The sequence below is a fragment of the Pterocles gutturalis genome, unplaced genomic scaffold (assembly GCF_000699245.1).
Source record: "Pterocles gutturalis isolate BGI_N339 unplaced genomic scaffold, ASM69924v1 scaffold2302, whole genome shotgun sequence".
NCBI classification, from domain to species: Eukaryota; Metazoa; Chordata; class Aves; order Pterocliformes; family Pteroclidae; genus Pterocles; species Pterocles gutturalis.
The window spans coordinates 13491-25806 of record NW_010114967.1 but is presented as its reverse complement, the minus strand read 5'-3'; the positions used below and the strand labels follow the sequence as shown (position 1 = coordinate 25806).

The window sequence follows — 12316 nt, the reverse complement described above, 5'->3', positions numbered from 1 at the left end:
GGGCCCGGTTCTCGGAGGGGTCCCCGCGGGTTTTGGTTCTCCTGGCTGGTGGTCGCATCCTGAAACGGGGCCGGTGCCTGACTTGTGTTCCCTCTGCTTTCACAGAAACTGCTCCCTTCCCTCTCGCCCTCTCTCGAGGACATCTTTACCCACTGGGAAAAGTAAGTCGAAGGAGGAAATGACTGTCAAATAGATTCCAGACTGTGTTAACACCTGAGCCGCATGGCACGTGTGGTCTTGATTTGCTGGAATTTCCCGTTGTCAGAGTATTTCCGATGATAACTGTGCTCAGCAGACTTTCCTCCTGGTCTCTGCTTCCAGACTGATTCCTTTCAGATGTTAAAGATTACTTTGCTTTAAAACTTCCTGAGCTTGGAGATGAGTTGTGACTTTAGTTTTGAGCAGCGGGTGTTGTTCTTGCCAGTTCAGGAGTACTGTGGAGCTCAGAGTCTTGGTTTACTGGCAAAAATCTTTTCCCCAGTTCTGTTTCACTTTCTGTTTGAAACCACATGCTTTGCAGGAACATTGACCCAAGAGCAGAGAATCTGAGCAGGTGCTGAAATGCCAGAGCTCTCACGGGGACTTTAACCTTGGCGTAGATCACATATTTTCTGACTCAGAGCAAGTCTTTTGGTTTCAGCCTGTCCTTTCAGGCCCTGACATGTTTAGCCCAGTGCCTTCCCGCGTAGTTATTCCTTCGAGTGCCCCACGTGAAGGTCTGCAGCGTGGAGCCTGCCCAGCTCTGGGGTGCGATGATGTTCACACACCCCCTGTGCCCTGCTGGCTTGGGTTTGATGCTGGAGTGCAGCACTGCAGAGAGGCCGGGTGGCAGCCACAGAGCCGAGTTCTCGGGGAATCGGTGGAGCTGGGCTTCTGTGCCCGTCTTGAGCACGGGAGTGAAGATAATCCTCAGCGTGGCCATGCCAGCAGCCTCAGGAAGCGGTGTTTGCTTCAGAGGTGTCCTCTGCTAGGATGCCTCGTGCCTTGGTGCTGCCCTGCTTCCTGCTCATGCGTCTCCATGATTTTCTTACTTGAGCATAAGAAAGACTGGATCTAGGGGAGGATATAGCAGCGTAGGAATGGGTTTGCAGTTCTTCCTTCTCATGATTTCATGCTCTCTTGGGTATTGATGGTGATCTTTCTCTGTGCAAGTTATCCTTGGTGCTACTGCAAACCCTTAAAGACACTTATTATTTAAAGCTTGGAGGGTAACAGGGTGCTTGCATCACGTTTAATTCCTTTTTCTGTAGCATCACCCTTCTGTTGTGGACCCCCCACAAGTACACTTTATTCCTGCTCACCCTGAGTTATGTCTGGTTTGGAGTCAAAATGAGGGATGGAGAGACCAGGACTTTTGGTTATCCAGCAAGTGCCCTGCCTAGCTAGAGTGCTCTTGTTCGAGTGAGCTGTGATTCTCATGTCTTGTCATTTCATAGGTTTTTGGCCTGAAAATGGCTTTTGTCAGACTGTGCTGTGTCTCTTGGCCATCTAACGGAGCCCGTCCTTGGTGCTCTCCTTCGGAAACTCTTAGGAAGTGAACCCAACCATTGAGATTTGCATTACTTCTGAGTGGCCTCCCTCCAGGGCTACGTTTAGTCTCTGAGAATGCTGGACTGGGGCACAAGGGTCCCTGGGTGCAGGGGGAAGCTGGAGCAGCTCAGCCCCAGGAGCAGCTGGAGCCCCGCAGCCGTCAGATGCTTCGGGCTGCTGCAGGGCCAGTACCTGCGGGCACTGCTGCATTCCCCCACGCAGTATCGCTGAGCTGGTTGCTCACGACAAATTCTCACAGTAGTCTCTGTTGTGCTGTCAGCAGCCACTGAATCAGGAGGGCATTGAGGTGTCGTAGCTGCCTGTGTGGCTTGCCCTATTATTTTATTAAAGGGATTATTGCAGAAGTTCACAGCGCTTTGTAACAGCAAATGTGCCTTTGGCCTAGCTTGCTTGCAAAAATCTTGCTGTTATGTCTGCGCTACTGAAACACTTGTAATAAGCACATTTTTTACTGGTCAAATCATTAAACTAACCTCATTATTAAATTAGATGGATGAATAAATAAATAAGCTAAACGGGCTCAAAAGGGTTTTTTTCGCCTCTGATAATTGTGGGTGTCTCAGGGCTTTTACCAATTTAGAAGTACTGCACGTGTGAATCACAGACCTGTGGCCAGACAATGGTATCCTCATAACAAGGCAAATGTATTACCTATGTTTTAATTTGAAAGTTAATGATAACTTTAGCCACATCTGTTCTACTTATACAGGTAGGATTCAGAGCCTGGAGACATCTTTCTCCAGCTTAATGTTTTAACCTCATTGAGCAGCTTAAGTGTTTAATGCTCATCTGTGGCCTCTTCCTCCCCTTCTTTCAACACATCTTCTGTAGGACCAGCCACTACCTTTCTTAAATCTCTCTGCAACCTGACTTTTCTGTCCTTTTGGCCTGTGAGCCCAAGTTCAAATGGCTTTTGCAGCCTTTGGATTCACTTCTCCCAGCCTCGTGGAAGACCAAGACCTGTTAGGGGATCACTGCCCTAACCCTGGGGCAGTCTGGCTTTGGGTACCTCCTGGAGGCAGAGTTTGTTCTGTAGGAGTCTTTGCTCTTTGGTGAGCATTAGCCTGACCAAATAAGTTTTTACTTCTCTGCTAAAGGAAGAAAGGCTCTACCTAGGACACAGAAAAGAAGTCTCTGTCCAGTATCTGCTCTGAGTATTGCAAGGATATGCTGTTCTCAGGAGTTGCCTGAGGAGGACTGGAGATGTCTCTTGCAGGTTGGAAAAGTATTTCGCCCACCCCTGAATGGCATTGTGTGTCCTTAGGCTGCAGCCTGACCTGAGGGTGGATGAATAATTGTATTCCAATTCATTCAAGATATCTTTTTCCCTATTTTAATATGAATTCTGTTTCCTCAGAACTCCCTTGAATTCCAGGAGAAGAAAGGTGAGCGATGAGGAGGCAGTCATCCCAGAAAAGATCAGAGTTCCTGATCCTGTGAGCAGCTCTGAGAGCTCAGAGAAAGAAGAGGATGAGAAAGAGAAGGCGAAAGCTGCCAACGGTAGGAGCCTTTCATCTCCCTGGAGTTGACAGAGTAGGACTGGAGGCTTGTGTAGGAGCAGCCCGACTTGCTTGGCTAGAGAAAATGCTTGAAAGTGATGGCTATTCCCCTGTGCTCTTAGAAAAATAGGACAACTAATTTAGCACCCCCTTCTCATGTGGAGTTTCTGAGGAGCACAGATGTCTGCTGAAGCTAGAAAAAACCTATTATGATTCATTGGGAAGGGATGGGTGTTGTCACTTGGACCAAGCCTTGGGAACCTAGCACTGCCCATTGCGGAGCACCGTCTGGTTCGTCCCAGGTGCCTGTTGGGCCAGCAAAGGTGGGCCTGTTCCGTGGATGGAGGAAGGACTTGTTAGTTGGTCTGGAAAGCCAGTGCCCTCTCTCTGAGGTGGGGATGGATCTCTGGTGCAGCTGATGGGGGCGGCATTGGCTTGCATACATAGTCTAACAAAATCCCGTGTGTGTGCTGTGTTTGGCTCAGTCTCATCTGCTGTAGACCAGCCCCTGGAAACATGCAGATCTGGGCAGGTTCCTTGTCTTGGTGGTGGGGAGAAGGATGGGGTGGAGGAGCAAAGCACTTGCCTGTCACAAGGACAGCAGCAGTGGCGTTGGGGCAGGTGTGGAGGTAGGAGCCTGCCCTGCCTGCTGGGGCCTTCTTGCAAACCAGAGGCCATCTTGGTGTGAGAGATGCGCTCACACGAGTTCTCTGCGGCTCTCTCCTGTGCAGCAGCCAGCCTTTCCCTGGCCACGAACTCGGGAGCGAATGTAGAAAGCAGTGAAGATGATGACTCCTCATCAGAAGAGGAGACACCGGCTGGAAAAGGCGCAGTTGCGGTGAGGCAGTTCTCTTGGCTTTGAAGGCTGATAGTACTCTGAGTCCAGGACTGTCCCAGACTTGTTGGCATGTGTGAAATTGTTGGCTGAGGTGGAGTCAATATTTAAATGACCTCCCTGTGCTGGTATAAGCCTTCTCTTTGACATCTTGTCCTCCCAAGTGCTTCCCTAAAGATCTCTGTGGCTTGTCCAGCTGCCAGATTGCTGTTAAAGGTATTTTGTATCCAATTTAGCCCCTCATCATTCTAATTTCTTTTATTTCCTTTAGGTGACACCAGCTGTGGCAAGTGGCAAAGCTACCAACTCCCTGCATTCTCCTAACAAACCTGCTGCCCCAGCAGGCAAAGCAGCGGTGCTCTCTGCTGCAAACAGAACTGTGGTCTCAAACAAGCAGCAGCCCAATGCACCAGCTGCATCTGCAGCTCTGGCCAAGGCTGGGCAGAAACTGCCTGGTCCTGGGAAGCCCAGAACCACCACAACAGCTGCGGCCAAAGTAGTTCAAAGCAAAGCACCAGTAACGACCAAAGCACCGGAAAGCTCCAGCAGCAGCAGCAGCTCCTCATCAGAGAGTGAGGAGGAAGAAGAGATGCAGACTGCAAAGGCTCCAGCCCCCAAAGTGGGTAAGGAGCCTGTGGGTGCGGGAAATGCATATGTGCTCCAGCTTTGCTGTGAATCAGGTCTGAGCCATGCCTTCAGCGTGTTCCTTTCAGCTCCCTTGCTGGAAAGCTCAGAGTGATGCTTATTCCTTGGGGAGGCTGTGAGAATACTGCAAAGCAGCCAGCTCCGGAGCTCTGTGGGATGTATCCAGCATGCTTGCTCCCATTTCAAGCGGCAGATTCTGTGCTAAGATGCTTGTCTGGCAGCACCCAACGCTCTGAGGTTGGAGATAACAGGGTAGCGTATTTGGAGGAGATGTGGTACTAATACTGCAGACGTGTTCAGCTTTTTGGAAAGGCACTACAGCATCTTCTCTTTATTCCCAATTGCAAAGGGATTGTTTTTGAGTTTTGAAGTCTTTAGGGAAATCTCTTTTACTGCTTTGAAGTGTGTGTATTGGGGGGAGGGTGAATAATAGATCATAGAAGCTCTGAAAATGGTCCTCGTCTTGCCTCTTTTCCCAAGGAGGTCCAGCGAGGCTGGGTGCCCCTGCAGGGACCTGTGTGTGGCTGAGCAGCTTCCTGTAGGGTCAGAGGGTGCCCAGGAAGGATTTCCCATCTCTGCCTGCACTCAGGGGAGTGGTGTTTGTGGGCCAGCGTTTGTCTGGAGAAGCTGTTCCCAGCAGGCCACTGATGCTTTCACCAGGGCTAGGCCCTCTTCCCTGCAGATCCCCTTAACCCTCTCTGCAGCTTGTTTTGTTTTCCTGACTTCAAAAGCTGCATTAGCATCACGCTCTGGGAGCTCAAAGCAGACAGCAGCTGTGACATCTCCTTGCTTGTGTTTCAGAGCAGAAGCAGGCAGCTGCGGCTGCTGAGAGCAGCAGTGAGGAATCAAGTGATGAGACATCCTCCGAGGAGGAGCTCGCAACTCCAGCGGTCCAGGTAACCTCTCCAACCCAGGGTCCTCGTCTCTAGGAAATTGTTTCCCTTAAAGGAGAGAGGGAATGCTGCAGTGCTGTAGTCTGGCAAGACCCCCTTCCCTGGATGTGTGGGACCCACAAACCCAAGGCCAGAGAAACCTGCTGTGTGGCTGAGAGCCCCGCTAGCCCCTGCCAGCATCAGCCATTCCATCCCAGTTCCTCCTAGTGCCTGAAGTTGAGGGAGATCCTTTGATCTGTAGGAGGTGATTGGTGTGCAACTCCATGGACGTAGTCACGCAGTCAGTGGAGAAACTGGCTTCAGATACTCCACTGCCCATGGGTATGAACAAGCCCATCCTGGTCAAAGTTAGCAAGGTAGCCTTCTTTAAAACAGATTCCATGCAGTTACAGCTCTCAACTTTTTTTTTTTTTTTCTGAGGTGTTACCTGATTCTCCTGTTCCCTTTTGTTCCCCCTGTTCTCAGGCAAAACCAGCTGTGAAAACAGTGCAGGTTACTGCAGCACCAGTGAAAAGTGCACCTGCTGCTCCAGTGTCCCTCAAGAAGAATGCAGTGAGGCCAGCGGCAGTGGCACCAAACCAGGCCAAACCTGCATCCGCAACGGTTCCTGGGGCTGCAAAGCCTGATGACACATCAGAGAGCAGCGACTCATCGGACAGCGAAGATGAGCAACCTCCATCAGTAACCCAAGTGCGTCTATCTGAGACTCAGTCTCTCCTTGCACGCCTCTCCAGGGCTAGGAATTGCAGTGAAAAGAAAATTTTGTAAATGCATATAGTGTATAGCAAAATTATGTTGGGGGTGGGAGGAAAGAGGCATGGGGTGTTTAAAGGCACCTCAGTGTCTTTGCTCTGAGCTTCAATCGAGGCATTGTGCCTTTCTTTAAAAAAATCCATCAGTACTTTTAAATTAAAAAAAAAAAAACAGCAATTCTTTTCCCACCTGAAGAGGCAAATTGTTATGGTTGAATTTGCCTCTCAGCTATAAATTGCAATAAATAATGTCTAATTTGTTGAACTGTAGTGCAGCTTAGCTTCCCTGCTGTGCAGAGTGCAAAGTGTTGCAATGTACCTCACTGGAGGGGACTGGTAGTATAAGCTGGCTGATGAAGAATGTCTGGTCTTGCTTTCTCATCTTGGGAGGCTGTCCCCACACAGCTAGATGAAAGGATGCCTTCTGTTTCCTGCCAGTTGCTAATCTTCCTTCAGCATTTTCCTTTCTCAGGGGACTCTGAAAACTCTTCCCTTGATTACAGTCTGAGCAAATGAATTATGCTGCTGTGGGATTTGCCTTGTTTCACACTGTTCTTGTCTTGTCCAGACAAAGCCACCTCCAAAATCTTCCCAAGCCGTCCCATCCCCGGTGAAACCTACACCAGCAGCGTCACTCTCTGGCAAAGCAGCTCCAGCAAAACCACTTCCGTTGTCCCAAGGGAAGCCAACCCCAAAACCAGCAGTGCCAAAGCAGGCCAAAACTGCACCAGTAAGTACTGCTGCTCCCGTGAAGCCTGCAGAAAGTACAAAGCCAGTAGAGAGCTCTGATTCCTCAGACAGTGAAGAGGAGGATCAACCTTTGCCTGTCAGCCAGAAGGTGAGTGGTACCACATTCAGCCTGGTTCCGAGGGGTGGGGTGTGCAAGACAATTCTTTAGCACTTAAATGCTACCACTGATCTGCTTGAAACACCAGTAGCGTGTAGTATGTTGTATCTCAGTCCTTCAGAGAGGAAGATCTTTCTTTCGTCTGGGAAACAAGTACAACCTAACTCTTCTAACTCGGCCATACCAGAGGAGGGTGGGGGTAGCCTATCTGATACCAGCTGGGTCACTCCACTCACGCCTTGCCCCTCTGGAGTGGGCCTTCTCTGCTGGGTCACTGATAGCTCAGTCTTGGCTCTCCTGTGAGGGTTTGTTTAGACCTCTCTTGCAAGAAGGACCGTGAACTCAGACTGGGCTCAGACTTAGGTGGCTGAACTTGCAGGGAGGCAAATCCCTCCCTGAGAGCATCCTCAGGCCCATTGTATGGAGACCTCTGCGTTGACTCTGAGCTTCGGGTATCTTTGGAAAATGCCCTGAAAACAACATTTCAGAGATGGCAGCTATTATCTTATCTGCAAGGGAGGAAGGGAAGCCGGGGGCAGAGTCTCACGTGTCCTTGCGAGGAGGCTCTTTGTCAACACGTCCTTTCACTATTGACAGGCAGGAGCCGGAGAGGCTCTGCATTTTTGTCTTTGTAGCCTTGGTCTGCTAAGGTGGGTGGAGGGGGATGCATCTCTTAACAGTTGGCTCTCTGCTGCTCTCTTTCTGCATGATTATATGTGAAGATTCAGTTCTGGGTGGCAGGAGCAGCTATTCTGATGGGGGTCTCACTGTAAAACTATAGAGTGTCATCCATTCTAGCAGATCTGTAGGGGAAGGACATGCTGGGGTGGGTTGGTTTCCCCCCAGTGCTGATTTGAAGTTGGCAGCAGCAGGTAGCCGTCTTGCTGAGGGCTTTTTAACCACTTCAGCATCTTCACTCTTGCAAACTGACAGTTACCCCTCAGCAGCCGCAGTCGGCAAGGAAGAGCTTGTCATCGAGGGAGCTCTATTTTTGTCAAGCAGGCTGTTCCTTCCCCTGTTAGTAGCCTGCAGGCAGAGACCACGAATGAAGCCTGAAGATAAACCGTTAGGCTTAGCTATGTCCACAGTCCTGTCCTACCAGTCAAACTCTTCTTAGCTCATCCTCACCATCTGCTACTTGGGCATATGCTAACCACTGAGTTACTGTATCCTGCAACTTCCTCTGGCTTCTTTGCAAGATCCAAACAGATACAGAGCGTTGGAAGCTGCTTCATCTTTCCCTGTGGGGGTGGATTAGCACAATTAAAATGAACATCATGCCTAAATTGTACTGCTTAATTGGTATGTTTACCCCTGAAGACTCAGGAATATTTAGTCAAAGAAGTTGACAAGGTGTTTGTATATTTTTGGGGGGGAAAGGATAGTGGTGGGGGACAGTCTGGGTTAACCTTAAAGGTGCTATGAGCTGCCTTTGTTTTTGGACTGTTAATTGTGCTCTGCTTCTGCTTTCCTGGACATTGTGGGCCAAAGATGGCTCTTATGCCCTACATGGACAGGCTTTCATTTCTGCTTACTAGGACTGGCCATGAGATTCGCATGCACACATGTGTTGGGAAGCTGTGTCTTTTTTGAGCACCCCAGGAAAACCCGTGCAGGCTGCACTGCTAGAAGTTGTCCTGCAAGGTGTTACCTTGGACCACCGGCCCTGTGAGGAGAGGCCAAATCTCCCAAGAGATGGAGGCTCTCCTCCCTGCACCATGTCCCCACTCCCTTGCAGGTGACAGTCATACCTTTGCTGTGTCGTGACACGGCTGAGATCCTGGTCCCACTCCTGATATGCTGGCGGTGCCTCCACGGTGCGCAGGCAGCGATGGAGTGTGATTGTAACAATGTGCTGGCGCACGTGGCTTGGGTTGTTTCCCCTCTTGTCATGCAGCGCTGCATGATGCAAATGGACTAGCGGAGTGGCAGATGGGTTGTGCAGGAGCTGAGTCATCACACTCCACTGAGCCGCAGGCAGCTCCTGCTTTGGGGGCTGGAGAGGGAGCAGGAAAAATTATTTCCTCTTGAATGATTTTCTTCCTCTTGAGTTACTTCAGTACCTGTGACTCTGAGCTGTCAGAAGCTCTCTGCCTGTGTTTCCCTGCTCCCTGGGTGTAACTCAGCGGCGCTGCTGGCCTGGTCCCACCTGGGGCCACGCCACAGGACGTGGTGGCTGTCAGCCATCTGGCAGTGACCGAGATGAGGTGGATGGAGGGACCTCGGCCTCCTGCCAGGAAGATCTGAGGAGTCCCGAGGCTGTGTAAAGCTTATGGTAGTTTTTCTGTAGATGCTATTATGTTCTTTCTGTGTCAGGATGCTTCTGTACAGCAGCTCTTTCCCAATCTCTTGCAAAGTTAGGAAACAAACCTGCCTTTGTGCCGTGCATCCGAGTCAGGGGAAAAGCCAGTCCTGGTGCTGTGAAGGTGTTAAAAGTGAGTAGGGTCTGATCTAGATAGACTCTTCCCTTGCACAGCACAGCAGTGCTTGGGCCGAGAGGGAAAGGAGCTAGAGTGTTCAAGAAGAGTGTGTGAATTCTCATGTCTGCTTCAAGTAGTTCTCTCTCTGCAGCATTGCAAATCTGGCCTTTCTCCTGGAGATAATGACTCACTGGTATCAAAACAAAACAGACAAGTGAGGTTTGCAATTCCCCTCTCCCCAACGGCTCGTGGAGGTTTCTGTTTCTCTAAGCGGAGTCAAAATGTGCTTGGCTTGTTCGAGAGCTGTTCTGAAATGGGATAAACATGCAGATGCTGTTGTCTGTTTAGTGTTTGGCTCAGAGACGATAAACACTGCCCCAGTGGCAGCCCTCTGCGGGGCTGTGCCAGGAACCACAGTAAGATCTGTTCCTCCCGGGAGGTTGCTGGGCTGGTGTGCTTGGCTGCTGGCCAGGAGCAGCCCCCGGGTGAGCCAGCGCTGCCGAAGTCATCCTGGTCCTGTGCCGTGGGCTGAGAGGGTCCCGCTGTGATGGGAGGTGGGGTGGCAGGGGCTGTGCAGCCGGGCAGGAGTCTCTCTCACCTTCTTGCAGGAGGCCTGGAGATGGAGCGCTGCAGTAAGCTGCCATCACATGCAGGTTGGATGGGGTCTGCCCGCCCTGGCAAGCATGATGTGCTCTTGGCAGAGCAGCCTGGAGATGAGCGATGAGTGGAGTAAACCAAGTGGGCGCAGAGCACTGCGAGCCTAGCAAATATCTGCGGGTGGGGAAGTTACCAGACCTCTCAGGAAGCACTCCTTCTCCCTGTGCTGCTGCTAGCCTTCAGCAGCATGCACGAGGGTATCTGCAACCCTTCTCCCAAGCCCGGAGAGGGGCTGGGAAGAGATTGTCTCACCTGGCAGTTGTGTATCTGGTGCTGTGATGAAGTAGTGCTGACACACTAGTTGCTTGGTGCAGTGGCTTGTGGCCTGTCCCGGGACGTCAGAGTGGTGACGGGTGCTGCCCAAGTGCGTTGCAGGCTTTTTTCTGTTGTCTGGAGATTTCTGTCCTGGGTTAAGCTGAGGCAGAGTTAACTTTCTTCATAGTAGCTAGCAAGAGGCTGTGTTTTGGATTTGTGCTGTGAAGAAAGCTGATAACAATGATGTTTACTGCTGCTAAGGTCCTTCAGCTTCTCTGCTGTCCACAAACAGGAGGAGCTGGGAGGGAGCACAGTCCCAGTTACTAGCCCAGGATTTGATCTTAGGTTTGGGATTGAGACCCAAAATAGCCAATAATCTATTCCATAACATACACGTCATGCCCAGTATCTAGGTAAGGGCCCTCCAGAAGCTTGTCCCTTTTGGTTCCAGATCTCTTTTTTTCTGAGTCATCTTGCTCCACGTGGTCCCTTTCCCGAGGCCTTACCCCCCGCCCCGGTCAGCTCTCGGTCTGGGACACTCAGACTGTACCTCCATTCCATGAGTGCAGTTTTGGGACTGTCCCTGCTCTGGGATCATTAGCTGGGAAGGGGCTGAGCCTTGGTCATCAGGTGGTGAGAGTATCACTGTGTATCACTCATTTGTATATTTGTATATACTATTATTTTCAATATTATTGTAGTTATTACATTGTCCTTATCTCAACCCACGAGTCCTTTTTTCCCTTTACACCTTTAATTCTCTCCTCCACCCTGGGGAGGGTGAGCGAACGGGTTGTGTGGGGTTGGCTCCCAGCCACGAGTAAACCCATCACAATTTCTAAATTCTGAGACCTGGTGACAGATCAGTTTCCGAGGTGCTCAATCATATCTTGGGTCCTGGTCTGTCTCTGCCTGTTCCCAGATGCTTGTGTCAGCACTCTGTCTACGCTGTGCTCTCCAGCAGCTCGAGGGTGTAGCTCCTCTGATACTGTCTCTGAATCTTGCAAGTGTTTTGGCACAAGGCGTCCCAGCTCCTACTGGTTGCCTAAGCTGGAGGGAGGTTGTGCTTCAATGAGAGGCTTCCTTGGAATGGGGGTCTTGGGGTTGCGGTGCTTCTCCTGTCCTCAGGCTCCTGTCCAGCCAGTGTCTTGGCTTCCATAAGGAATTACTGTTCTGAGCTTATGTGCGCTGTTGGCCCTGCATGCTTGTGTGGTAAAACACGTTTGGGCTTCCTGTCAAAAGCATATTGCTAAATGCAAAATTCAGCAGCTCAGTCCAGGCAGTAACCAAAGCCCCTTCCAATCTTGACACACCAAGGATAGAGTGAGTGTTAGTAACAGCTGTGTTAGGGTAAAACGAAACCCAACTTGGGCTGAAACTGCCCTTAAACCCCTAAACAACACCTGTACTAATACCACATTTCTGGACCTGTGTTTCTTTTGTTGTTAAGAGGTTAACAGAACAGCCTGGGCCTGTTCCCAACCTGAGCCAGACTGCTAAAGCTGGGTTGCCTGAAAAAGCAGTGGGAAGCACCTTGAAAAGCCAGGCCTCAGAAAGTGAGAGCACCGACTCATCTGACAGTGAAGAGGAGTTTCCTGCAGCACAGACACAGGCTCCACAAGCTGGTAAGTCTCCTGGTAGTTGCCAGGATCCCTCACCTGCATCCTCATGGGTTTCCTTCTCTCCCCTGCACGTGGAATGGCCCAGCCTGTTGTGATAGCTCCTGCTCTGAGAGCAACTCTTTCTCATGGTGACAAACTCTTGTGCTTTTCCTGCAGTGAAAACCAATGCTGTGCCCCAGCCCACAAACATGAGGAAAGCACCAGCTGCGACGCCAGCACCAGCCCCTCCACCGGTGGACAGCAGCGATGATTCCAGCGAGGAGTCAGATTCAGAGGCAGAAATAGTTCCCCCTTCGCAGGTAAAGAGCCACTGACCTGCTGGGTGTGGATGTGGTTGGGT

At 50.7% G+C, this 12316-nt stretch overlaps 1 protein-coding gene across 1 annotated transcript in view; it reads left to right on the top strand.

The window, feature by feature from the left end:
- Nucleotides 1–105: 105 nt before the first annotated feature.
- TCOF1 (Treacher Collins-Franceschetti syndrome 1) overlaps nt 106–12316 on the top strand; it is a gene marked incomplete at its 5' end in the record, with an annotated part of 20304 nt that continues 8093 nt past the window's right edge. Inside the window, 9 exons of the mRNA XM_010074984.1 lie at nt 106–161; nt 2909–3051; nt 3782–3888; nt 4157–4508; nt 5332–5426; nt 5889–6113; nt 6744–7013; nt 11805–11968; nt 12119–12275. Coding sequence (XP_010073286.1) covers nt 106–161; nt 2909–3051; nt 3782–3888; nt 4157–4508; nt 5332–5426; nt 5889–6113; nt 6744–7013; nt 11805–11968; nt 12119–12275 — 1569 coding nt within the window. The remainder of the gene's footprint in view (nt 162–2908; nt 3052–3781; nt 3889–4156; nt 4509–5331; nt 5427–5888; nt 6114–6743; nt 7014–11804; nt 11969–12118; nt 12276–12316) is intronic.